The sequence below is a fragment of the Dryobates pubescens genome, chromosome 2 (assembly GCF_014839835.1).
Source record: "Dryobates pubescens isolate bDryPub1 chromosome 2, bDryPub1.pri, whole genome shotgun sequence".
Classification (NCBI taxonomy): Eukaryota; Metazoa; Chordata; class Aves; order Piciformes; family Picidae; genus Dryobates; species Dryobates pubescens.
The window spans coordinates 30,471,934-30,499,878 of NC_071613.1; the positions used below are offsets into that span (position 1 = coordinate 30,471,934).

The 27,945-nt window shown below is 38.5% G+C and overlaps 1 protein-coding gene across 7 annotated transcripts in view; it reads left to right on the top strand.

Annotated features, from left to right (window-relative positions):
* The window catches only part of ZNF385B (zinc finger protein 385B), a 125,982-nt gene that overhangs the window by 48,621 nt on the left and 49,416 nt on the right, over nucleotides 1-27,945 (top strand). For 3 of the 7 annotated variants that reach the window (XM_054173989.1, XM_054173976.1, XM_054173983.1), the window contains exon 2: nucleotides 23,250-23,380. The exons of 1 other annotated variant lie outside the window; for it this stretch is intronic. In XM_054173989.1, the coding sequence (XP_054029964.1) occupies nucleotides 23,291-23,380 (90 nt within the window). In that variant the 5' untranslated portion in view covers nucleotides 23,250-23,290. Of the gene's footprint in view, nucleotides 1-11,282; nucleotides 11,370-23,249; nucleotides 23,381-26,552; nucleotides 26,606-27,945 lie in introns of those variants that run through there. 3 more of the 7 variants (XM_054173973.1, XM_054173966.1, XM_054173998.1) reach the window with 3 other exon arrangements.

A 27,945-nucleotide genomic window follows, 5' to 3' on the forward strand; every position in this document is an offset into this window, starting at 1 on the left:
AATGAGGCTGGTGAGAGGCCTCGAGCACAAGCCCTATGAGGAGAGGCTGAGGGAGCTGGGATTGTTTAGCCTGGAGAAGAGGAGGCTCAAGGGAGACCTTACTGCTCTCTACAACTACCTGAAGGGTGGTTGTAGCCAGGAGGAGGTTGGTCTCTTCTCCAGGCAATCAGCACCAGAACAAGAGGACACAGTCTCAAGCTGCACCAGGGGAAGTTTAGGCTGGAGGTGAGGAGAAAGTTCTTCACAGAAAGAGAATTGTTAGCCGTTGGAATGTGCTGCCCATGGAGGTGGTGGAGTCACCATCCCTGGAGGTGCTCAAGAGGGGATTGGACGTGGCCCTTGGTGCCATGGTTTATTAGTCACGAGGTCTTGGGTGACAGGTTGGACTTGATGATCTTTGAGGTCTTTTTTGACCTTATTGATTCTATGATTCTATGACTACTTAACCTGTTATCAAATCCTTTTTAATGAGAAAGATGGAGGATGGAGATTGTGACCTGTTGTTCTTCAGTATCTGACTTGGCAGCATCACACAAACCCTCTTTTAATGCGTCCAAACAGATCAGGTTCGTTCAATGACAACAGCATGAGATCCCATCTGATGTCTGTTTTAGCCTTCAGAGAAGTGTGGACAGCTGCTTATGACTCCACCTGTTTGTATCAATCCTAAATCAAGACAACATGAGTGTACTTTGTTTTGTTTTATGCAAATATTTTAGTTTTTTTCACCCTATGAAATGCAGAATGTTAGGGGCTGGAAGGGACCTCTAGAAGTTGACTGCAGCATCCCTGCCAAAACACGACCACCTAGGGCAGGATGCACAGGAATGCATCCAGCTGGGTTTTGGAGTCTCCAGAGGAGACCCCACAACCTCTCTGGCCAGTCTGTTCCAGTGCTTTTTTACCCTCACTATAAAGACATTTCTCCTCATGTCGAGGTGGAACCTCCTGTGTTCCAGCTTGTACCCATGGTTCCTTGTCCTATCACTGGGCACTACCAAAAAGAGACTGGCACCTTCATCTTGACACGCACTTCTCAGATATTTATAGAGGTTAATAAGATCCCCTTTCAGCCCTCTCCTCTGTGGTAGTTTTAGGCTATGCCTTTAAAAATTTTTTGCAGATCTTGAGCAGAAAGTAGTAAAATGTAAACAAATCACTATTGGGTGTGAAATTTGTTTCCAACTGAGCTGGTCTGGCAAATTTAATGTTGGAGGAAATTTTCAACACACCACATCCTCTCAAGATTAAACAGCCCCAGGTCTCTCAGTTTTTCTTCACAGGAAAGATATTAAAGTCCCCCAGTCATCCTCATAGCTCTCCGCCGGACTCTCCAGTAGATTGCTGTCTCCCTTAACTGTTGTCCGAAACTGGACACAATATTCCCAGTGTGGTCTCACACCTGAGGGGAAGGAGAACCACCCTAGACCTGCTAGACACTTGATTTCCATATTTGTTTTAATTTGTCTCAGGTACAAAAGCTTTCTGAGCAGTCTTTTGGTTTCAAATGTCCTTAATAAACCCAAATTATTAAAATAATTAAAATACAATAACTTTTTGTTTGTTTGAAGTTAGATTTTCTGAAAACTGTTAATTAAACTGAAACTCTAACCTCCATAGTCTTCATCTGATCATATGCCAACTTGTTGTGTGGCAACTTCAAACTTGATGAGGTGTTATAGCAATTATTTGTTTGTTTACTTACAGCTTCTTCTGCCGCATGGTTTGAGACCAGATGTCCTTTAGGGAGTGATAGAGCCACTACTGTGGTGAAGACTGGAACTGCAGGTTTCAAAAGAGATTTGTTACAAGCTATTTATTGCTTGATGTTAACAGCTCTGTAACTTGCCTGTGAAAACTGCAGGACTACTTTCAATAAACTAGTAAAATTTTTGCCTTGGATATTTTCTCATATTTATTTTTTTAAGCTTATACAAACAGGTACCCATATAGACCACTTCAGGAAGTTGTCTTTGTAAGTTAGCACTGATGAAGGTTCTTTACAAGTAGTCTCTTCCAGATGAGTGTTTGAACTTATTTTGTCTTAAGCTGCAATGATGAAAAGTGGAATGGCCTGCAAGAGCAGGCTCTTGGGACAGCAAACTACCATGGATGGGGTGAGGATGGGAGCTCAAGGCATTAGTAGGCATATGGTGCAGAGGGGAGATACCAGTCAGATGGGGAAGAATAAATCATCTTGAATATTTTTACCTGTTCAGCTCATTGGTGTGATGCCAGGACAAGCAACTAAGAAACCTGTTTGGATATACTTGACTGTCAGCTGAAAGACATTGCAGGGAAATTCACAAATGTCAAGACTTCTGTAATTTTTTACTGGGATTTTTTGAAGGGTGGACACCAGAATAAAGTGCTGTTACCCGCTCATTCATCAGATACATTCAATAACCATAAAGCAGTAAAAGAAGTGAGACATAATGATGGAAATCTAAATGAAAGTGAAATAAACTTGGGCAAACATGCTTGAGGATATTAATTGGTATGGGTCACTTGGAAGTGTAGGGCAGTAGTTGCCAGGTTGCTTCATGTAATGAATTTTGTTCTTATGGGATGGGACAACAGCAGCACTTGAGATAGATAGGCTTCTTTTCACAGAGTAGTTAAAACTTGATGGTGGAGTCTTTTTTGTACCTGTTTGCTTTCCTGAGAAGGACAGTTGCATATGTAATAGTGCCAAATGTGACTGTGCATCTGTCATAGTTTCCTATGACACCAAAGACTACCAGGTAACTCCAGGCTGGTCTGAAGCCAAGCAGTGTCAGCATCCCTTCAGGCTTGAATTTGTACCTTGTTTTACAGTGAAATTTTATATCTCATATCAGTCTTACTCCTTTTGCTTGAATCTTGTGGGACTTATTTCCCTTCTGGTGTATTTTGTGTGGTGAATCTCACTGATTCCCTAAGTTGCTCAACCTCAGCAAAGCTATTATTGTCCCTAAGTCCAGCCTTATAAGCTCTTCTGAAAACTGGAAGTTGTATACAAGTTTTTTGCTGTGATTTATCACCAATGAAATTTTTTTCAAAGCAAATATATATTTATACTTTTGTAACTGTAACTTTTGCAGTGTAAGCAAAATTTTGAGGAATGAGATCCCAGAACTTCCAGGAAAGATGCCTCATATGTCTGTATTGTTCTCACTGTATTAGAACAGATCTCTAAATATCTAGTTGCTGTTGAAGGATGAACTTTAAAATGCCTAAGTAGCTGTTATAACTCTATCAATTAGTCTGCGTAACAAATAACTACCATCAAATTATTTTCCTCTGGTTTTTGTCTCACATAATTAAAGTTCCAGACTATGAGCAAGATCTTGACACTTGTAATTATTTGCTATTTACTCTGCAAGTATCATCTAATTTTGCTGACCCCTCTTTTAAATGAGTCATAGAATGGATTTTTCTAATTTCTAGTGAATACCTCTTTGCCATTCACTCAAGTCTATTTCAAAGATGTGATTTTTTTGAGCTACATACATGCACAGAAAATGCACCAAATTCCATGCAGCAGTAATCCCTTCTCCTGCCATCTTTTCATATACCTTTACTTCTTTTCCCTCTGTTCTGGGTGCTATTTATAGTAGAGTGATTTTGAAATTGTGTGGAGTTTTAACTGTCACCACAGATTTAAGGCAGAATTCTTGTTTGATCTCGTGTGGATAGATTAGTTGACTCGAGATTCAGTGATCAGCTTTTAATCAGAATGCTTTTATGTATCTAGTACTAATGACTGAAGGTTGCTGTCACCATAAAAAATAAGTATAGTTATTTGATATATAGATATCTTTGTTTCAACTTGCATGAATCCTAATATCTCTAAATGAAAGCTGTTTCTGCTCATAGTGGGTTGCATGCAAGCAAACTGTTATGGCAGGTGTAGGGGTTGTAGCAAATAGCAGCTGTGCTTGGGGTGTTTTGTCATGAAACTTACCAGAAATGCCTTATGGAAGATAACAATTTAAAATCAGATAAACAATGCTGTTATTGACTATGATGCATTTATTTAATAGTAAAAAAATAGTGTTCCATGAACAAAAGTTCCCAGTCTCATTACAGCTGTGGAACTTTCCATTTCATGTGCAGTCATAGCACAACTCTGTACAAGTTCCTTTGGCAAAAATAGATTTTATAGGAAGTGGAAAATTCCATTTGCCAAATGAGAGGGAATCTTAGTAACTTTCTTTTCCCAGAATTTGCAACTGCTACTGTATTAAGCACTACTAAAATGTTGTCAACAACTAGATTTGTCAGAAGAGTAAATGTTGAAAGTTCTTCTGCTTTGTTAGTCCACAGGAACTGGTACATAATTCCTGTCAGAGTGATTCTGTAAGTGCTTCTATTGTTCTCTGTATTTCTAATGCAAAAAAAATGCAAGTAACCTAGACAAATTAAAATGCTAATTTCAAACAGAAATAAGTGCTCTTGTCTCTTAAGTCAAAGCTTTATATTTCTCTATACAAATAAATATATAAATACTTCTATATATTTCCATGTTATGATGTTAAGCTTTTGACAACCTTGATTGTGGAGGAAGGACCCATTTTTGTGCAGTAGAATGGACATTATAAAATACACTGCATTGGGGACATCATTGATGTTAGCTTTTAGCATATGTTTATGCTTTTATTTTCTTCTGTTAACTTTTGTTTTATTGTTTTTTGACCAATAATAAAACTATTTCTAAAAGACATAGCCCCCTTGAAATCCAGCAAGGCCATGTTTATACTTCATAAAAGAAAAGTTTGATACCAACTATAAATACCTTATTGCAGTTTGTCTTTAGCAGACTGCAGTCATAGTACTCACTGCTGGCCATCCAGTCCTCTGTTTGTTGATGTGGGATTGCTTCTCTAGTACATACAGCACCTTTTAAGACAGTCTTTATACAAATGCATGTGGAATTGAGATTCCCAGATTCTCTGTGGAGATTTTTTCCCCCACAGTCTGGTTCAGCTCAAAAAGGCTGCCGTCATGAACATTAAATATCACTCAGAATAATCTTGGTGTCAAAATTTCACTGATGTTCAGACCTATTTTTCTCAGTTAGATCCTTTTATGTCAGTTTTCTCTATTCTCCAAACCTTTCAGAATTCATTACTTCAGAAGTCTTTAAAATACCCTTTCCCCACCTCTTACCTCTATATCTGTCATGTGTTGTTCCTAGGGTGTCCGTATTTAACCTTTGCGTTTTCTAGACTTCCAAGAGCTTGTTTCTTATATTGCTTTTCCTCAGTCTCTTTTCAATTTGTAAATTGTTTTCAAGTTAAAAGGTCCTCAGTCTCTTTTCAATTTGTAAATTGTTTTCAAGTTAAAAGGTATCTGCTGCTCTACACAACAAGCTTTATCAAATAGAGACTGATGTTCTTGCTTCATCAAAGGGATACACTGAAACTTTCAGCTTTGTTCCTCATGCTGTGGCCAGCTTATTGGGCTTCATGCATGATGGTTTTATGCAGAAGGGAGAGCTGAGCTTTTTTCACCTTCAGTTTAATTGCTACTCTGGCAGGTTAAACTCTCATTCTTGCAGCTCAAATATTATTTGGAAACACATAAAATGTTCTTACTTGTTATGCTTCTTTTTTCTTTTCACTGCATGACAAGGGTCATGTTTAATAAAACCTTTCAGACAGAATGCCCAGGTACTTTTATTTTCTATAGGTTTTTTTCTAACTCTTATTTTAACTCAGCAGTGCTATCTGATGGATTGATTTATCAATCTATAATCTAGCCCAACATATGAAGACCAGGTGGTCTTAGATTGATTTACAGTTTTTCCCTTCTCTTGTGTTTAGATATACACATACATAATTAAAAATACTAGGAAAGTCTCATCTTGACCAAACCTCCCTTATTCTAGGTACAGAGGTTTCCAATCTCAAAAACAGTTGAAGTTTACTAAATTTTACTACACTGGAATCTATCTGCTCTTGTGATTTTATTTTTTTTTTCTAACTCCCATCTTAAGTTAATTTTTTTTCTCTTCTTCAGCATGGATACCTAGTGTTCTGCAGGTAAGAGGACTACTTCTTAGTCTGTGTTGGAAATTTATTCCATTTTTTTGTTGTAGAATGATGTATCTTTTAGAGTTCATTGTTGCAAACAATGCTGTTAGATCTGGGAAGAAGGAAATGTTTATGGCTCTTCTCTGTTCTGGCTTCAGTGTTGTCTAAAGACAAACCTATCTTCTTGTTTTACTGTTTGTCTCTCTTTTTTTTTTTATTAATTAAGGTATCAGTCATGGTAGTCTATTAGAAATGTGCATTCCATAAAGTGTTTACAGGATATGCCATTCATTTCTGTTCTTGTATAACAGAAAAGACATCTGAAGATTAAATTTCACTTTGCATGACTCTTTTTTGTGTAACTTTCAGAAGTGTTTAGAAGGAGATGTTTGATGTTCATGCCCTGAGAAAAAGATGTTTAGAAGTCTAAATTTCTGTGATGGCAGAAAATTGTGAGAGAAAATCTCTTTGCAAAACTTGTGCTGAAGTGGACCACATATTAAAAAAACCCAGACCTTAGTACATATCACATCTGGAAGTGGTGAATTTAGAATATTTTACATATATTTTTATCTTTAATGTGAACATTTTACTACCAGCAAGTGGATTAATAATGGATTAATTCTTTCTTCTGCTATTCTCGACTCTGACTACACTTTAAAAAAAAACCCTAAGGATTCCCACCCACCCAAGCCCATCCCCCCCCCCTTTGGAAGCAGCTAAAGCCATCATGCCTCTTCCTGATCAAGGAGTGAGTTAATGTAATTTCAGTTTACTGATCTTCTCCTTTTCTGGTAGGCATATACTATACAGGGCAACCAGGTGATCAGGTCCAGTCAGCATGGGTTCATGAAGAGCAGGTCCTGCTGATGAACCTGATCTCCTTCCATGACAAGGTAACCTTAGTGGATGAGGGAAAGGCTGTGGATGTTTACCTAGACTTCAGTAAAGCATTCCCAGAGCATCCTCGTGGAGAAACTAGCTGTTCATGGCTTAGGTGTACTCCTAACCCTTTTGGAAGACTGGAGTGACTTTGGCTTTCCCCCTTTCTCCCACCTTTTCTCCCCCACCCCTTTCTCCCGCCTTTTCTCCCCCACCCCTTTCTCCCGCCTTTTCTCCCCCACCCCTTTCTCCCGCCTTTCCCCCCCCACCCCTTTCTCCCTCTTTTTCCTTTTCCTCTCACTTCCATAGCAGTTTTGAACATTCTGAAAAAATTACATGGAAATTCCAAGGGCATAGTTAACCACCATTGGAGATGGAGGAAGATGTTAAAGATGTGGGCTCCTTCTCTAGGTGATTGAACAGCAAAACACAAATTCAGACCTGCCTACTTAATACCGGTTTAAGGAGCTTCAGCTCCTGAATTAGGGACTTGGTAAGAGTCCTTAGGTTATACGGCAGTCAGCATATTCTGGAGCATAGTTTAGCTCTGAAAGGTTCCATCTATTGGAGAAATCTACGACGTATTTGAAACCCACTGGGGAATGCATGTGTGACTGTGAAACTATGACTGGTGTATCCACAGGAGCATATAAGCCTTGATCTTTACTAAGGAGCCAATCTTTTATTCCCATCTTTGAAAACTTATTTTGACAAATGTCATGTGCTACTATAGTGACTATTTATGCAAGCTCATGTTAGGACATTTGCACAGAAAAGGAGTGAGAACTGCAGTGTGTCGTCTAGAATATATGATAGTAGAGGAGTGGTTAAGCTTGATCCTGCCTCTGGACTGCAAGTCATTCTGCATAATTTGTTTCCTGTGGTCCTACCACTGCAAATGCTGCTATCTGTGTAATGTCATAATTGATTGCCACTTTCCTTTTGGTGTTCATACACATCTTTCTTCACTGGGTTTCTCTGTGCAGCAGTACAGAACTATTGTACAAGAAGGAGCATGTAGCAGTTTCTGTTTATAAAGTATCAAAGACATGAAGCTGTGCCAACAAATACCGTGGTACCTCCTCTTGCTATTGCTTTGCATTGAGAAAGGCCAGCCGTAGTGTCTGACCTGGCAGCTGTTGTTTCTATACAGAGCTCCTCCTGCTGAAGTTAATTGACCAGATTTCACCCTTGTACTGCTGCTAATCCTAGTGACTCTGTGGACTGAAAAGGTATGATGACAGATTTTCACCAGTGTAGCAGACGCAAGTTTGGGACCATTTGCTGGAGTTTTGTACATCACACATTGTACTTCCAGTCTTGCATCCCTCAGTTTTGCAAATATAGGCAATTTAAAAGGAAACTTGGTGTATATTATAGATAGAGTCTTCTTAAGACTTCTTTGTCTCCAAAAGTATTCTCTTATAATAAAATGCCTTCATCTGTGACTTCAAACTTACATGAATAATTATCTCTCCAAATCTGGGTTGCATTTCAGAGTTTTCAATCTCCCTGTTGCAGTGATTAGCTCTGAGAGGGAGGGAGACTTGGCTTTGTAATAACAGTGTTTTCCTTTCTTAGTGCCTTTTGTCAGTTCATCCCACCTGTTATAAATAGAACTGAATTTCTTTAAATTGTGCAGTTCCATCTCTCACTGTTACGTTTTGAAAAGTTTAGAGATAAAAACCCACATTTTAAACCTTATGTTTTCTGTAAACAATATATACTGCTTTTCAATCAGTCTTATCAATTGCTGAGTATGAAGTGAGGTTAAATGTGCATGGCACTCAAGAGAATTAAGACAAATGTTTAAATGTTAATTTGAAGCCCAGTGATTGGGAGTTTAAGCTCAGAAAGCAGGACCTGGGATGCAGAATGATAGGCATTTAGGATACTAAATATGAAGTATTGATTATTGCATTTAAAGTCAGAGTGACATACTAATTTTTAAGACAGGACAAAGGGTATTTATTAAAAGTGAAAGGAAGTTCCTCCTTATGAGAAATAGTAACGGAATAGCCATCTTGCCTGATTTTTGAGATATGCAGCAAAATGCTACTACCTTGTGGTACACCAAACAAGCAGTAGATGAAGTAAATTTAAAAAGATTGAGTTGATTGGATTTTAAGATGTTCTTATCAGGATATTTCTCTTACCAAGCATACTGCAAGGATTTGGAAGTTCTCACTTTAAGAGACTCTAACAAGAACATGATGGCAAATTATCCCATGGTAAAGGAAAGACAGCAAAGGTAATTTGGCTCAACTATAGACTGTTTATGGACTCAAGCATAAGAACTGGAAAGTAGATTGAATTACTAAGGATGACTAAGAAAACAAAAACAACTTGAAAGTGTAGGACAAAATTAATAAATAAAATGGAACTGAAATATGCATCAAACTCTAAGAAATCTTTCTGTAAGTGCACTTACAATACCTTCAGAATGCCAAAGGAAAAGGTGAGTTGGCATCCTGTGAATGTCAGAGGAAGCCAAAATTTTGGGTTGCATGGTACCAGTTTTGCATGATTTTTTATTAGAAAGATTGATTGTGTTAAGGTGACAGTTGTCAGTATAAGTGATAAGGAGCTATAAGAACAGGTCAGATTGTCTCAATGAACCTAGAATCTTTAAAACACTGTTTCTGACTTATGTCAGAAATACTTATGGGAAGAAATACCAGGTCTTAACACTTGTGAAGAGAAGACGAAGTTCCATGGCACTAGGATTTCCTTACAGGGTCACACTATTTTAAAAAGAGAGTACAGAACAGACTGAGTTTAGAACCAATATATTATATTCGTTTGAATAAAGGGACATATTAATTATGCAGAAGGAAAACAGGAGCTGAGTGATAGCCGCTGCTGCACATAAGCAGGATTCAGTACTCGAGACTGTGGGGAAGTATTGCTGTGTATCACAAGCTGCACACAAGTTAGCACTGCCATGTTGTCAACTAAGAGATACCATCCTGGGAGATACAACCAGAAACATAGTGGACAGGCATGAAATCTTTCTGTTACACTGCCAGAAAGATGAGGTCTAGTTCTGGGGAGCCTCGATGAGATTGACAAATGTCAGCTGCCCTCATATCAGTACTGTTTCATGACTTGGAGTTCAGCTCCACCGGCTCACTGGTCTGGTTGAAAGCAAATTTCTCTTTTGTTGATTTGTTGCCAGTTTGTTTCTAACTGGTCTGACTCCCTGTGTTGGCTCAAGGAGAGTGTAAGGAAGCCAGGAGTGGGGAAGCTTCCCAGCCTGGTCCCAGAGTGGTCATGTAAAGTAGATGATGGCTGCATGGCATGTTTCATTAAAATGCTTTCATGCTTTTATTACATCCACTCTCACCTTCTGTTTATTTCTCTTTGTTTTCAGTGTAGCATTTGATTAATTTGATCTAATCTTTAATTAGATTTATTTAATGTATTAAATCATAGCAAAGTGATATTAATTAGTCTCTTTAAATGAAAGAGGCCTCTTTTTTTGAAAGGTTTATGCTAGCTGAAGCCCTATTAAAAGTCAGTTTGATGTTTTGTTACAAAAATGTCTAGTTTGGTCCAATCTCAGTTTAATTTTAACAGCAACATTCTGTTATATACTGCTTTTTTCTTTTGATTTCTCTCAGTGTAGCTGAGGATAAGGTTACTCAAGTTCATGTCATGCAGTCTTTGAAAGTGTTAACAGCATCAAAAAAGTCTTTATGGTCCAGCCTTGGCAGGGCTAGTGCACTGTTGCATCCAAAAGCAGAATAAGGTTTCTAGTCAGATACCAGTGTTTAATTAATGTTCAATAAGTTCATGAGTGTGGTGAGCTGTGCTAGCAGATCTGTTAATTTGAAATCTCTTGCCTTCATTCCTCCATATGTAATAGAGGGTACATAGCATATCTTACAGTTTTATTAATTTTCAAGTTCTTACTTATTCATCAGTCCTGATTTTGAGAGTATGTAAAGCAATGTTCAGGAGAGCCAGGATGTGTGGACTTTGATCTTATAAGTGTCATGACCCAACACTGTCTGTAATCCTGTGCTCCAAGGTCTCATTTTATGAATTTATAAAAAAATTCAAGCAGACACATATTTTTTTTTTCTTTCTAGAAGATATTTAATATGCAGTTCTATAGCAATCAGCTAGTTAGTAATCCCTGCAAGTTTAATTCTAAAAAGAGTAGCAGGGAAAATGCCGCCAAAATGGAGTTTACTATGCTTTTAGCTTATATTTGATCAGGTGATGTCAATAACAGGCCACCCTGCCTCTGGAGTCAAGTTGCAAACATTCTTCTCAAGGGTAATTAAAACCAAGCAAACAATGACAACAGCTCAGATTTGTTCAGGCTTGCTGGCTGCCCCCTGTCTTATAGCACCCAACATCACAAAAGCACCATTTTGAAATGAAAGGATTGTTTCTGAGTCTTATGTTGTGTCTATGTTTAAATGCTGCAGAGGAGGTGGATTTGTAACCTTGGGGACAAAGGTAAGCATCATGGTATTGATTAACAGTGGGAAGCCTTTATAGAACTATTTAGTCTGTGTTTTATTGTGCTTTTGCTTTGCTAAAATGATTTGTGGTTGTGTGGTCATAGCCAAACCCTCTGCAGTTTCTGAATACTGTAAGACACTGATAAGCGGTGCTGAGATTGGCTCTTTTCTTCCTTGGGGTAAGGTCTCTGCTTTTTGTGTTTCCAGGTACAGTACAGCAGGCTGCACTGATAACTTCTAAAGATTGAGAAACAAAGCTCTGGCTTGTCCCTCGCTGTGGTGTTTATGAGTGGGGGCTCCAAAAAGGAGATGCAGTATGGCATCTGATCAGGAGAAATTTTAAATCCTCCAGGAAATCCTATGAAGTTGTTCTTGTTGCTTTAGTTACAGGCAGCAGATAGAGCACAAGGAAGAATTAGAGAAGTTGGGGAAGGAGGAGCTTTACCTTCTGTCATGGAAGGTTATGGAATTTATGAAATAGGCATTTCATAAATAGGAAATAGGAAATTATGAAATAGGCATTTTTTCTTCTCTTTTTTTTTTTTGTTGGTTTGGTTGGGGTTTATTATTTTTGTTTCTTTGGGTGGGTTTTTTGTTTGTTTGTTTTTAACTGCTTCTAAGCTAGGAAATTCTTCACTAAACCAATCATAGAAAAAGGATTCTATCACTTGAACTTAAACTGCACGTGTGGGAAATTTGCCCACTATCTTTGTGTGTTTGACCACTTCTGAATGGATGCTGTGTGCTTCGTGCCCTGTGTTGTGGCAAAGCAGTTAAATTCAACATGGAATATAGACCATTTGATGGTTTTTAAATCTACCTGTCTCATTGTTTCTTCTCAACATCAAGATGTTGGTTCTTCTAAAAGCATGTACCTGCCTATGAAGGTGGTTGCACCTAAGGAGCTAATGACTGAAATTGTGACCTTTTGGATAGAATGGAAGTGGACTGGGTGTTCAAACTTCTTTTTGCAAGTTGTGAAAAAAGGAAAATTTTTGTTGAAAGAAAAACTCAATTTCATTCAGCAGAGATCTTGGAATCTATTGCAGGTAGTTTCAATGTGCCACTTTCAACAACCTAGATTAGCTGTTATTGCAACCTTTTATCTGAAGGATTTTTAGGGAGCAATACCAATAGAAGAACTTATGCAAAGAAAACCAGAAGCAACACAGGTAGCTAGGGCAATTCTAGAGGTGATGGCATAATATGTGGTGAAAGCAAATGAGGCAGGAAATTCTCTGAGCTATGATGATTTCAAAGAAAGTTGGAAATTCCTTACTGTAGTTAAATGGTTAGACACATCTGAAAGGATGCATATGGGTCTAGACCCCTATTACCTTTGTGCATAATCTTGTTAAGGTGGTGTGTCAGACTGTTGAATTGGAGTAAGGAGCAGGAAGCCAACTAGAAGACTCAAATTCCCCAAATTAAAGTTAGGGTATAATGGTTTTGACCAACTAATAATGAAACAGTGACCCAGCAGCATTCTCAGTGATACACTTGTTTTGCTTTAGAGGATGGCAACTCAGTACCTACTGAAAGTGTGTGTTGAGGCTCACTGAGGGTTAGATGGTGAACTCAGTAGTGACAGAATTCAGGATAAGAATTGGATTTTGACACATGTCAGGTCATATGAGAGGTGAAGTGACAACAGATTCTCTAAAAAGATAACTGTGGCCAAATCCCATTCCCCAAATTATGAAACTTTTAAGGTAGTGTAAATTGGGTTGGTTTTGTGTGTGTTTTGTTTGTATTTCATTTGTTGTGTTTTTTCTTTTCTTCTTCTGTTCCTTAGTAGGGAAGCTTCAATTTGTAATGAAACATGGTGTTAAATCAAAGTCCTGAACAAAGAGGGAAGGAAGTGCTGTGATTCATCCTGGGACAATCATAGGATCAATGCCCAGCACCTAAGAATGGAGTCTGCATGGAAAACTACAGTGACTGGCATGGAAGTTGCACCATGCTCTGGTCAAGACTATGCCTTCAGTTGGCATGTGGTGATGTCATGTTTTAGTTAAAGGCAGCAGCAGAAAGGCAAACAAATACTGTCTCTCACTGCACTTCTGGATTGGGAGTCTGGAAAAGGCAGGGGTTGAAGGGAGCTGGTTTCTCAACAGAAAAAGGATCCTAAGGAATTCAGAAAGAACTCAGTTAGTGCAGATGGCAAGAGAATAGAGAGCTGGAAAAGACAACTATTTTTCTTTTTATTTTTTTCTGTCATACTTTGAAAACTTCAAAGTAAAAACAACTCCAAAGCAGTGTTTCCTAGAAGCCGATAAAAACAGGAGAGGGCAGAGCTGCTCACTGGGAAGAAGATACCAGAGGGAGAGCTTTGAGCAAGCCAGGAGCTTCCGAGGAAAGGAAATTGGGAGAGACTGGAAAGCTGACTTTAATTCAGGCAGGAGCATTGCATTTACTAATTGTTGTCACTGTTTGATTAGAATAAATCCAACTTACTGAGCTTGACGGTTTTAAGCCGTAACATGCCACTGCTTTCCAGTCAAACAAATTGTCTCGGTTGCTTTAGAAGTCTACACAATTAGCTCTTTTAAGAAGCTAATGACAAATACTTCCATACTATCTATAGACAGTAGCAAATTGCAGTTGTACTGCAGCCAGCATGTTTCTTCTAAATATAGTGAAGGATGTTCCATTATTTTTTTAATTACTTAAACTTGACAAGGAGCCAGTGCTAACAAACATGCTTTAAAACTAGCATAGGCATTCTGGAATTCACTTTCCTTGGGAATATAAATCCTGCTGAAAATGTGTGGGAGGGTGTAGCACAATTGCTGTAAAATTTTGGTTGTATGTTGTGCAGCTGTGCAAGTCCTTTCTCAGCTGTAAGAATTCAAGAGTGGTGGCTAAAGGAGAAAGAGGACAGGAATGTGGGTCACATGTTCTGAAAGCCAGAGAGGGACAGGACGGTTCCAAATGTTATGATTAGACAATTGTAACACAGTTATTTAAAGAAAATGCAAGATAATCTGTTCCAGTTCTGATTCTTGGACTTCTCTTCCTGCTCCATCTGTTATAGTATCTTATATACCAAACCTATGGGGATTCCTGCTGTTATTGCAAACTATTAGAAATACTGTACAGCTGCAAGGAGAATGAGATTTTTCTTGGTTAATATTTTGTTATATTTGTCTCTAAAATACTGACATTTCGGTTTCCTATTGTTATGCCTCTACCCTGCCTCTCACCAGGTAAACATCATTGTTTGTTCTCCATGACTTTGATATACTAAATGTGGAGATTAGGGAAATAAATATTTGCACAATTCTTTTAAATATTAGCATTATTATAATAGAGTGTTTTTTTAATATGAACTTTTCCATGGTTGTCTTCATATCAAGTATGTGCAAAATGTTTATGATACGTAGTCCACTTTTTGTTTTTTAATGAACAACCTTCAATCAGAAGACATTGGAGATGGAAAATCACAGAATGATAAGGGTTGGAAGGGACCTCTGGAGATCATATAGTCCAGCCTACCTCCCAAAGCTGGATCACCTAGGGTAGGCGTGTTTTGAAAGTCTTTAGAGATGGAGACTCCGCAGCCCCTCTGGGTAGCTTATTCCAGTCCACCATCACCCTCCCAGTAAAGAAGTTTTTCTTCATGTTGAGGCTGAACTTCCTGTGTTCCAATTTGCATCCATTGCCCCTCATCCTATCATTGGACACTAGTGAAAAGAGACTTGCACTTTATTCTTGATACCCACCCATAATGTATTTATAAATACTGATCAGATCCCCTCTCAGCCTTCTCTTCTACAGGCTAAATAGCCCCGGTTCTCTCAGCCTTTTCTTTTAAGAGAGATGTTCTGTTCACTTAATCATCCTCACAGCCCTAGTTGGACTCTCTCCAGTAGTAGGAAAATAATTAAATGGAAGAATATTAACAATCCAGGGAACCTGAAGTAATTCCAATTCACCCCTAAGGTTTTGAGTCAGCCCTAATGCTTCAATGAGGAATGGTCTGATCTAACAAAAATCTGCTTATATGTAAGTATGAGTACATTTATGTTATTATTTTTAGTATTCTTATGTGAAATACATGCAATATGCAGCTTTATTCCTGATAATAAATGAGCAATATATTATTTATACTAGCTAAATAAGTAATGATTGACTTTTTCTTTTTTTTTTGAGACTGATTAAATGCTAGAGCTTCCATTTGTTTCAGCAGCACTAAATTTCACTTAATTTTTGGTATTGACCTCTTGGTAGAATCCTACATGTGTTTTAAATGTAGACATACCTCATTTCATGGTAACTTCACATGAGCATGGTGGGACACTGGAGGTGGTGGAAGCCTTATCCCTGGAAGTTTTTAAGACCAGGCTGGAAGGGGCTCTGAGCAACCTGACCTAGTGTGAGGTGCCCATGACATGGGGGTTGGAACTGGTTAGCTTTGAGGTCCCTTTCAATCCTGACAATTTTGTGATTCTGTGATCTGATATTATACAAAACAATTATACCGCTGTACTCAGCACTGGTTAGGCCACACCTTGAGTACTGTGTCCAGTTCTGGGCCCCTCAGTTTAAGAAAGATGTTGACTTGCTGGAACATGTCCAGAGAAGGGCAACCTGTGACAGAACAAGAGGACATAGTCTCAAGCTGCACCAGGGGAGGTTTAGGCTGGACATCAGGAAGAAATTCTTCACAGAAAGAGGGATTTGTCATTGGAATGGACTGCCCAGGGAGGTGGTGGAGTCGTTGTTACTAGAAGTGTTTAAAAAGAGACTGGATGAGGCACTTAGTGCCATGGTTTAGTTGATTAGATGGTGTTGGGTGATAGGTTGGACTCAGTGGTCTTGAAGATCTTTTCCAAGCTGGTTAATTCTGTATTCTGTAATATGGATTTCTGTTAGCACACCTTCATAGAACACTTATTTCAAGATGGATAATAATGGGCATACTAACTTAATGTTCCAGAATACAAGAAATCATGTTTTACTTTGTAGGGAGAGAGTTATTTTCATAGTTTGGCATGTTTTTCAGATAAGTCATTCCTGAGCATGAAGACCTTAAGTGTTCGATATTGACAAAATTTGTATGTTGCACTGAAGTTGCATCATGTCTCTGGGGTTGCTGAAACATTAGCTGCAAAAAAGACTCAGAATGGAGTCCAACTTATTTGATATGTCATATGTTGTCCATGTGTTCCTGTGGAAGGCTCGATGTGAACAGGTGCTTTCTTAACTCTTGTCATGTGTTGTGCAGAGTGGTTCTTTCTTACTGCCATTGAGCATCCATAAGCTCTGCACCACTTCTTGTTTCCATTCCTTTGGCTTCTGAGGGGGAAAAAAAAAAAGGCAAACACTTTTTGAGTACTTAGCCAATTTTAGTTGCCAAATGTGGATGGATGTGTATGATTTGTACATTTTAAATCCACTAATAAGTTGATGGAAGGTCTAACTGCTCCATTGATACCTGAATAATGTTTAAGAGATACAAATTCAGTGCACTCTCCAAGTGTTTAAAGATGCATGTGTATCGGTAACTCAGATGGTAATCATATCAGCTCCCAAAGGACCTGCATCCTCATTCATTAGTGCTTGAGGTTGTACGGTCCCCTGGGGGCAGAGAAGTTCTTAACGTGTTTCCTATTGCTCCCACAGTTCAGCTGGGGACTGTGCCATGTCTCATATATGTGAGGCTTCTGCTTCAAGTTATTTTAAAAATAAGTTGCCCAGATAGTGAGAGACCTCTTAGGATCATGTTAATTTGCCATTTGGGAAAAATCTGTTGAAGTAATGGTCTTATCTCTCCTTGACTACTTTACTTTTGACAGGCTATAATCCCTATGGGTATCTTAAGACTCATTTATCATACTACCATATTATAGGGAAGCAATGCTTGTTCTGCTGAGTGAATCCTGGGGAAAAAAAATCTACTAAAATGCTGTATTTATTCACATTACTGTTTATTTGAGAAGAGAATGTTTTAGGATTTGCCTCTATGAATATTATTAATGGAGTACTTCTACAATAGGTTTTTCCTTAAGCATTTTGATACCAGCTATTGTTCAGTTACTCAGCATTATTTGACTTGCCCGTAACTTGTTTTTAGCAATTATTGTTTATCTTAGCGATAAACAGAAACACAAAGCATTCTCTAATACCCATGTATAGTTGTAACTTAACAAAAGTAGTACATTTCTGAACCATGTAAACTGGTCATATTGAGAAGGAAAAAGAGACTAATATTTATATCAAGTATTAGGAAATATCTCAGGGGGAAATATCTTATAAATACCTGAACAACAAAATGTTGCAATTGACTGATTTCTTTTACCTGTCATTTATGGGGAAAGGCAGATCTAGGGCAATGGAGGCATCAGAGACAGGGGAAGAAAGCTGCTATTTTTTTTATTTTTTTTTTTGGTGGTTGTGCATTGCTGTGGTTAGATGGGAGTTTTCATTAACATAATTTCATTCTATCATTCTTCCCATAAAGCTGCAAATTAAACAATAATAGGAAAGCCTTGTGCAAGTTGAGATTTTCTGTTGGTGATGAGTTTGTTGTTTGGGTTTTTTTTTTAATGTTTTTTACTAGGCATAGGCAATAGAGATGAACAGATTTTTATTCAGTATGAAAGCCTAGGCACTACCTCTGGCTCTAACCTGTTTATAAAACTGCTTTTTGAGCTGCATGCTGAAGTAAATATTTCTGAATATGTTGAAAACTTCCACTGTCAAAATAATAAACTACTGAAAAGGTAGGGTCCTGGAAAAATCTTATAGATGAATACATGCTGAATTATCTCAGAATCTCTCCAGGGAGCTATTTTATATATGTCCTGCCTCATTTTGTCTCTTCTGGAGCTCTGAAGGAAAATGCTATAAATGAAGATGACAGTGTAAGATGTAAAGCAGAGTGGCGGTGCAGTGTGGTCGAAGGCTAAAATTCAGCCAACATAGGCAAAGGGATAACTTGTCATCCATTTTTGAAGGGATACTGTTGGTTTAAGCAGTGTCTGAAAAACTTTGCACTGCAAATGTTAAAGGAGGAGAAAGCTCAGAACTATCCCATCTTATCAGTTATATTCCTGATGTTCCCTGGCCAGATGAGACTACTCAGCGTAGGTGTTGAAAATAAAGTTTCCTCATATCTGTGCATATTTAGTGGTGGGTGTGAACAACTCAAACAAAGGCTCTTTGAAGTTTTACCAAATGTTGTCCATGGCACAAGTTAAAACAAAGGCAACCACATGCAGTCTGAGGTGGACATAGATGGTTCTGTTTGCAGAAATTTGTCAGCTGCGTGTTTTTATTCAGTCCTGGTTTCACTTTGGTTACTCTTCCACTGCACTTCATAGAATCATAGAATCAATAAAGTTGGAAAAGACCTCAGAGATCATCAAGTCCAACCTATCACCCAACATCTCATGACTAGCTAACCCATGGCTTCAAGTGCCACATCCAATCCTTTTTTGAACACCTCTAGGGACATTGACTCCACCACCTCTCTGGGCAGCCTGTTCCAATGGCCAATAACTCTTTCTGTGAAGAACTTTCTCCTCACCTCGAGCCTAAACTTCCTCTGGTGCAGCTTGATACTGTGTCCTCTTGTTCTGGTGCTGGTTGCCTGGGCGAAGAGTCCAACCCCCACCTGTCTGCAACTTCCTTTCATGTAGTTGTAGAGAGCAATAAGGTCTCCCCTGAGCCTCCTCTTCTCCAGGCTAAACAACCCCAGCTCCCTCAGCCTCTCCTCATAGGGCTTGTGCTCAAGATGTCTCACCAGCCTTGTTGTCCTTCTCTGGACCTGTTCAAGTGTCTCAATATCCTTCTTAAATTGAGGGGCCCAGAACTGGCCACAGTACTCAAGGTGTGGCCTAACCAGTGCTGGCTGTGGATTGCTTTCTTGAACTGTCGGATTAAAACACTGCACTAACATCTTCAGGTAACAGAAAAAGGAGAGAGACTGGAGTATGGCTTTAGATTTCTCTGTAGCTTTCTATAATGAAGAGCATGCTTTCAAGTCTGAAAAGTAATTACTTTCTTTAAGTATGCCAAAATTGCTTCACAAAATGTATTTTAGGTGAGTAAGTTTTGTGATGGATTTGAGGTTTTCATGTAATGGTCTATTATTGACCCAAAGCAGAGGAATTAATGTGCAGACATTACACCTTTTGTGTGTGTTTTTCAGTAATAAAGAAGAGCACTTAAGGAGAAAATCATAGTAGTAATACTTTCACAAATAATTTTTCAGGAGGAAAATTTGTGTGCTTAGATGTGACTGAAATGGATAGTGCTCTTATAGAAAAGACAAGTAGTAAATGTTAACCATGGCCAAGGTTTTCTGTGATTGCCTCTGCCAAAGTTGAGATATTGCCAGTCTTGGCTTCTACAGTTTATGTGAAGCCACAGAAGGGTATTGTGGAGTTGTTGGTAGAACCTATTTGAGTCCCTGTGTCGCAGAAGGAGTGTCCAATACAAGACCTCCTAACTGCACCCCAAAAAAACCCCATTTTCACTACTCAATCTATTAATTAGGTGTGGTCTTCTTGTTGTTGTTACAGGGTGATCAAATCTGAGTAAAGATTGCAACCTTTCATAACTTTTCAAAAACATCAGTGTTCCAGTGCATTGCAATCTGTATGAAGCCGTGTGTACATGGCTAAAAGAGGAACAGGTCCTGTTACACAGGGACTCTTTTTTAAGATCAATATATGCAGAAGGAAGTAAAACTTCTGATAAATCTACACATTTTGGATCATCTACTGAGATGAAAACCTATTTTCCTCCTTTTAGACAAGGGTATAAAGGGCCAGTGAACATCAGTGCCTTTTGGCAAAGTCTGCTGCTTGCATCTTCAGTACATAGGTAACTCTTGCTGTAGGAGTCGAAATTGAAGTTGTGAAGGTAATGCATTGTTTTAAAATCATGAAGCTGAAATGAGCAAATGCATTTACAAGAAAAATCAGTTATATTTATGCAAAAGATTTACATGTAGTTTTAAACAATCTATGTTTGACATGGTAAGCTGTCAGTAAAATGTTAATTAAATGGTAAGCATCTGTTAAATTTATGAAGATAATGAAGCTTGTCAGCTACATCTTTCTTGCGCCAATATTCCTGCTTAGCTCAGTTCTGCATACAGATTTGGTGGAGTGGTGATGAGGTTCTGTTTGACCTTTTGAAGCAATGCCAGTGTAAAATTGTGTTCTGTTCTGTTTGATTTGATGATTTTCTCCTGAAATTCTTCTACCTGTAGTTTCAGTCATCTTTTATTAGATCATTCTTCCAGGGGCTTTCAAAGGTGAATCTGAAAATCAAGCTTCAGTCAAACAGGGTCACTGGTATTTGATTGGCAATAGTAGAAGTAATAAACTGAAAAACTTCTTGTTAATGTCTCCTCTTATTAGTCTGGTAGGTGTGCATGTTTTCGGTTCTGTATGGACTCCAAATATATTGTAGTCTACTGGTTATATATTACTCTGGCAGCCAAAACACCACGGACTGCAAAACCGGTGGCCACTTACAAATGTCTTTGTTGCATGAAGTGATCTGTACTCAGGAGTACAAAGAAGATTGCATTGTTTGCAGGAGGATGCTGGGGGGTTTATTTTTTAAAGCTTTTATGCAGAATACCGTGTTAAAGACAGAAACCTAGTTTAAGTCTGATTGTAAATGTCAGTCACAGTTTTACTCTACTGTCTTACAAATTTTCTTTAAAATGTAGTTAAAATATGCAAACATAGCTTTCACTGAAGTGTGTGTACGTGAAGAGAGGACAAATCTTTTTTTAGCTTCATGGATCTTTAATTGCTTAAGGACTTCAAAGAACGACTTGCCAAAGTTAGATTGATGATGGCACTCTGGGCTTTAAGTGATTGAATAGAACATAGCTGATGTTTGAATACAACTCTGAAATCCAAATTATGTATATCTACACTTTTAGAAGAAATAATCACCTTTTTTTTTTTTTCAGTTGAAAATATTTTCTTTGGATGAATCCTCTGATACACTGTTTTCCTATTGAATTTTTGTTGTTGTTGTTAAGAATATGAGAAAGAATCTATAGACAGGTTAGCCTATAACTTTTTTGACATTTGTGACTCCATTTGCATAAGCTTACTTACAGTTAATTAAGTGCAACTGTCCATGAGTTTCATGGGCTTATGAAAAACAAACCTTACTTTTCCAAAAGCATATTTTTCTTTTCCAGTTGTGCAGCTCAGCTGGGATAGTGTTCAAACAGTTCTCTCTCTGTATTTGTCAATGACCTGGTTTTGTGTAATCATCACGCTTTTCCTGTAGAGAAACAGAGAATAGATCATAGCCTGCTATTCATCTGCTAGACCATAATATAACGTTTGCTGTGCTGCAGCTATGATCAAAATGACTGTCTCTCCAGAATCTACAAAATGTGAGCTCAGGGCTAGTTATAAGTGTTTGGTCATCTCAAAAAATTTGTGCAGCCCCATCTGGCTTCAGAGCTCAGCTTTCCTCTTGGATACTGTAAGATGGGTTCAAAATTGGAGGCAGGATGATTAGATTAAAAGGGAGAAAATTTCTGCTCTGCTTTTAATTTTGTCTGTCCTTTGCAGGGAGAAAGGGAGATCCCTTAATGGAAGACTGGTGCTCAGGCAGCCCATATGAATTGCCTGGCATCTTGCAAGTAGATGCGAATGATTTGATTTGATGGGAGAAGAGAGGGAAAATTACCTGTTTACATTCCTTTTTTTTTTTTTTTTCCTCCCCTTCCTTATTCCTGACTAGTTTTAAAAGCTCAGATGACTTGTATGTGTAAAAGCTGAGGTATTGTGTCAGCTGTGCTTGAGACTAGAGAAACTCCTAAGAGGACTGTTAAGCTCCTGCCTGATGTGCTGGCCACCAGTGAGTGGGAGAAGGTAATTATGGGGAAATTCTGGCAGAGATAGGAGAGGCAGAGTGACTCAATCTCCTTTAGACTTGTGGGAAATGTGTTCCAGTGCTTGCTCCATTCAGTGTTGAATTATTTGTTAAACCCAGGAAGGAGAAACAGAGAATTTTTGTATTTTTTTTTTTTCATAATTCAGTGAGGGCAATTTTATTTTAAACCAGTTTTGTCTGATTTAATGAAAAAGAATACTCCCACAGGCATAGCTGGAAGCTGTCTACCAGGCATACTATTATGTGAATAGGGTAGATAGCTAGTTAAAGTGGCATATTTGGACATTTGTGTCCTCCCATTTGGGGTCTTGTTGGGGAGTGATTCTCAGATGTCTACAGAAAGAATTTCAGCGTGTAGATTTCTGGAAAGCTTTTCCCTGGAGACAAAAGTCTGGGCTCCAGTTAAGAAAATGCTACTTTGCGTTGCATGTAGAGTTGTGTTTGTTTATGTGCTTGCTGATTATTTAATTATTGGCTGTTTTCTAATATATGCCTTGTACTGTAAAACAGGAGGCTTTTTTTTTGTAATGTTAGGTGAAAGGGTGGTTTTGAAGCACCTGATAGGTACTGTCAGGTCAGAAGAGGGGAAAAAACCATGGAGCTCACTATTTGGAAACAAACCTCAGAATTTTAGCTTGTATGTGTTGGCTGTACTAGGTGAACTGCAAAATACCTGAATTTCATGGGTGCTGATCCTGGCCTTTTTGGCACAGAAGAATCTTTTCGTCTTTAGAAAGGCTTTATTCTACCTGCCAATGTGATTTACATACCATATGTCTCCTTTTCAGGCTCTGAGTATCCATGGCCATAGGGAAGTGCTCTGCCTCCTCTGTAACACATGGAAATGGATTTCTTTTAATGATATCAATTCGTGCAGAGCCACTTTATTACCTCCCTGTATTATTTTTTCTTGGCAGCTGTCAGCTATACTGTGTGTGATGTAAAAAGGAGAATACTATGAATTCCTGGTTTTGTTTGCTCTTGGCAGGCACTACTACACTTCCCACCCTTGTGCGCACACCTACCTTGATGATGCAGCCTTCCCTGGATATCAAACCCTTTATGTCCTTCCCCATGGACAGCAGCTCTGCTGTTGGATTCTTCCCAAATTTTAACACAGTAAGTAAAGGTGTTTCCATATTTAGTTGCAGTGTATGCTTTTGAGCCAGTGTATGCTTTACATATCCAGTACTGAAGCTGCCTTAAAACAGTACATCACTGACACATATCTAGAGAGCCTTTTTGGACTGTGCTGTGATGGTTGTTGATCCCTTGTCTGGAAGGCTTGGAGTGGTACCCAGCCTTCTCACTGTGAATGAGGCTGATGGGTTTTTAACTTGGTCTGTTAGGGTTGTGTTCACAGACTGGAGAAAAAGAAAAAGCCATGATAGAGATTTGATGAGCGATAGAATGATTTCTGAGCATTTGCCTGGTCCTGTGCATTTCCATGTGCTATAAAAGAGGAAGAATCAAAAGCTAATGGAAAAAAAGGTGTAACAGGTCAGACCTAGATCCTCCACTAAATCAAGCTAAGTCTATTACAGCCAGTGAAGCAACTGGAGAATTTTGTTAATCCTGTATAATAACAATAAAGTCTAAAATTGCACAGCCATGCAACATGAAAAATGTGAACATGCTACTTTTAATTTGTGTTAAAGCCTCTTGGCTTTTTTTTGTCCCCCCAAAAAAATAATTAAAAAAAAAAAGAGTTGTCACAGTAATGCTTAATGCTTCTGTCGTTCTGTATTGGGACAGCAATAACAAAAATACCCACTTCTGTAGTTCAGCTTATAAAGTGATTCTGAATGTTATCAAAGTATGTTTTTGGTATTACATGTTATAATTTCTTTAATTATCTAAAATGCATTGGATACATCAAAACCAGTCTTTCGCATGTTGCCACTCACATTTTCATGTGTAGAGGTTATTCAGCATGGAATGAGTCAACTAGTAAGCTAATAGCAACAGGAAGGAAACTGCTCTGGGTCACTTCTGCCAAGTAAGTGGGGATGATCTGTTTCTTATGTGACCGCTGCCTGAACTGTACAGCATCACACTTGTCACTGGAGTTGCGGGGGAGGTGGAAAGGGAAGCAGTGTCACCACCACCAGACAGTGATCAGCTAAACCTGTGCCGAGAGTTTCCTTTCACAAATTCACTTCTATTTGAAGTTAAAACAGCCAGAGAATTGTGGTTTTTTTCATGACTTGCAAATATATCTTGCTGACAGGCCTTGTGCTGCAGCATAAGCCACAAATCATGCCAATCCACTGCAAAATGTGTGATTATTACATGTTTGTGAAAAAGGTATGGGGGTGTGCATGTGTATAGATTGGGAGGGTACACGAATGTGCATGTGTGCTAAAAAAGATTTTTAAAAATCCAGGCATGTCAAAGTGTAAGACTAAACCTCAATACAACTTTAAGGAAAAAAAATGCGTCATTCTCATCTTGTAGGCATCAAGCAAGTCATGTTAATTTTCCATCCTCTTTCTGATACATTCGGGAATGTTATTTGTTCCTGCTTTCCAGTTGCACTGGTTTTATGGATGAGCTTTTTCAAAGAACTGTGCATAAGACTTAGCCTTTTCTTGAGGGATGCTGTAGTTGTGGAGTCAGACAACATTATTTGTTTACTGGTAATATTATTTCTGAGTTGCAGTAGCTTCTAGAAACGGATTAATTTGAGTGTTTACACTGCTTTCGCCTATGTTCACTACCTTACATTTATCTGGGTTACATTCCTAATGTTGTCTAATTCCCAAATTGTTTGTCCTTCACAGTTGTCATTTCTCTCCAAATTTCTACAGGTTTTATTGAAAAAGATTGCTGGGGTAATCAGCACATATTGCAGGATCGGTCTACTTCCTCTCTTGGAACTCTTGATAGTTATATGAAATCATGCTGCTCTGCACCACAGGCCCCACATTCAGGCTCTGTTTTTTGAGGAACAGTCTTCAGTACTACTCTATATCTAATTCACAGACTTTGCCATTTATCTTGCGGGTATTGATTTTCCCTAACAATCTTTTACAATGGACTTTGAAGCTCATTGGAAAACTAAATTGTTCATGGTTATCTCCTGACAGGCAGAGTGAACAGCAGCTTTCTTTCTAACTTAGAATAACCTTTGCAAATATAAAGTTCTGTGCCTGTGTTTGGTTTTTTTCTTTTTCACTGTAAAGTGGTAAGGGAAGTATGTAAAAGTTTACAAAAAGCTCTTTTTTTCTAGAAGATAAGTTTGAGTGAATAGAAGCTAGATCCAGTTGACTGGTACATGTCATCCAAAGTGCCTTTGTTTTTCATCTTGATCAGGAACAGAATATTGGAAGACCTTTTTGTCCTTCCCCCTGCCCTGCCCCGCAAAGCTATCATTTCCCTTATGGATCATTCAGGAAATCTAGGTACTTCACTCACAAGTGGAATTGTCAAGGACTGCAGACAGTGAAACCTCTAGTGTGCAGCACTCAATCTCTTTCCTTTCAATAGGACTAAGGGGACCCTGCAGTGTGTGCCAGGGCTGCTCTTCATGCTTGCATGTGTTCAGTGAAGGTAGTGAAAAGAAATGTGGTCTCAAGAGAAAACCACTTTGGATGCACCTGTTCATTTTCAGTGACAGTCAGATGTAGAAATTCTTTTCTCAACCTTGCCAGGAGGTGGTTTCTAAATAAAATTCAGTGGCCTGGAAAAAAAAAAGTTTCTGCATAGGAGCTTGTTACAGTAACTACTTGAGCAGGAAAAACAAGGTGAAAAATAAGAACTACAAACATGTTTAAAGGAACACCACCTACAGTGTTTCCAAAAGAATTTCTCTTATTTATGGAAATACATATAAAATCTAGGGTAAACCTTTTCTTCTATGGTTAACTCTTGTCATCTTCAATTTTTAAAACATCTGTGATGCTCCAGATGAAACATCAGCATTCCCATTTCATTTGCAAAAGTGTTCTGATCACTTGCTTCTCTCCATGTGGGGCACATTCAAATGAAGCACTGAGCAGACCCTTATTTTTTAAACAGAAATGCCTACCCCAAGTATATCCTATTTTCCTGACAGAATTGTGTGAGTTAGTTTAAAATGCCTGTCTTCTGTTTCTCTGAAAGAGATTTAATAGTTCTAAAAATGCTGTGGAGGTATGCTGTGGGGCACTTATATTGTGCCCCAATTAAATTTGTCCTTTTTCCTTATAACTTGTATATTATAGAGGAAAAATTAAGTGGGGAGTGATTGCACTAGCTTCTTGGATACTTGACTGTGTTTCTCAGTAAGGATACCTTTTTGTTTCAACAGATCAGCCAGAAAGGGATCTCCTAAGGGCAGAATGAAGGATTCCAAGCAAAGAGGTATTGCAGAATAGGTCCTCTCTTCTTCCTTGGTCTTTTCACAGCACCAGCAAACAGGACTGGCATGATCATGACCCTGCTGCACAGAAGGACAAACTCTATCTCATAATTACTGCAGCATCATATCATATTTGTCCTGGCATCAACTTCTGAAAGCACTTGCTCAGTTGCTCATACCCTCTGTCTGAAATGCATAGCTTGAATTAAATTCTTGGCTGGTATTACTTGAAAAGTTCCTCTTTATAGCAGAATGGGAGGCAGCATTATAGGAACTTCCCAGATTGGTACTTCCAGTTTGAAACAGAAATTGTATGAACAGGCATTGTTTAAGATGAGATCTTTTTTGGTATGCTAAAATGACTCTAATGATTCCTTAACATGTAACACCTTGCATATTGATTACATGTAAAGATCTGTAACACTTCAAAGTCAAGTGCATAAAGTCAGAGGAAATCAAAGCTAATATTACTGTGGTCCCTATTGTGCTTTTAATGTAAACATCGCCTTATAAAGAATGTATACTCCTAAAAAAAAAAATATCTCAAAACTCTGATGCTTTCTGCTTTGTCCCAAAGTGAGAACAGTGTTAACCTGATTCAAATTTAGTTGAAGTGGTACAACCAGTGACCCATCAGTCTCCACAAAAGCAGTATCAGCAACTTCTCAGATTCTTTCATTGTACAAAGTAATTATATGCTTCTTTCTGAGTTTATGGCCTCAGGGGTAATCAAAGATTATAGCATCTCTTGTAACTTTAACAGTAGTGAAATATTTTCCACCTAACTAGCCTATGATTGCTTTCTAGACACCTGATTCATACCTTCATAATTTAGAGGACACAGGGGTTAATGTGACCTAGTTATTGCTTCAGTATCTATTTGTCTTCAAGTAAGTTTATGCTGATTCTTTATATTAGTTACCTCAGTTCCCTTTCAAAGTGAACCAGAAGTATTTTATGTCTGCCAGTGAAAGTTAGCCAGCTGGAGTGGGGTAGAGGAAGGAAAAGAGGAGCTGACTAGTAACTTATAAATCTGGCTGTTCTCCAGCATTAGCCCTGCCTGGACAAAATATCCCTGGCCTTCCCCCAAGACAACTACTGTGAGAGACTAATTTGCTTTTTCTTCTTCTGCATTTTCAATTGTGCCTCTCATTTTTATTTGCCATCTATCTAGTTCTCATTTGAAGTGTCCAGTAATCAGCCAAGGCAGAAGGGCAGGTCTGTAGATAAGAGCACAAGGCACTCATATTGCCAGCTTCACTTGCCACTCTGCCAACTTCCTCTCCTGCATTTCGAACAGCACCACAGGTCGGGAGCTTTGTCTTTCCTTAACAGGGTCAGA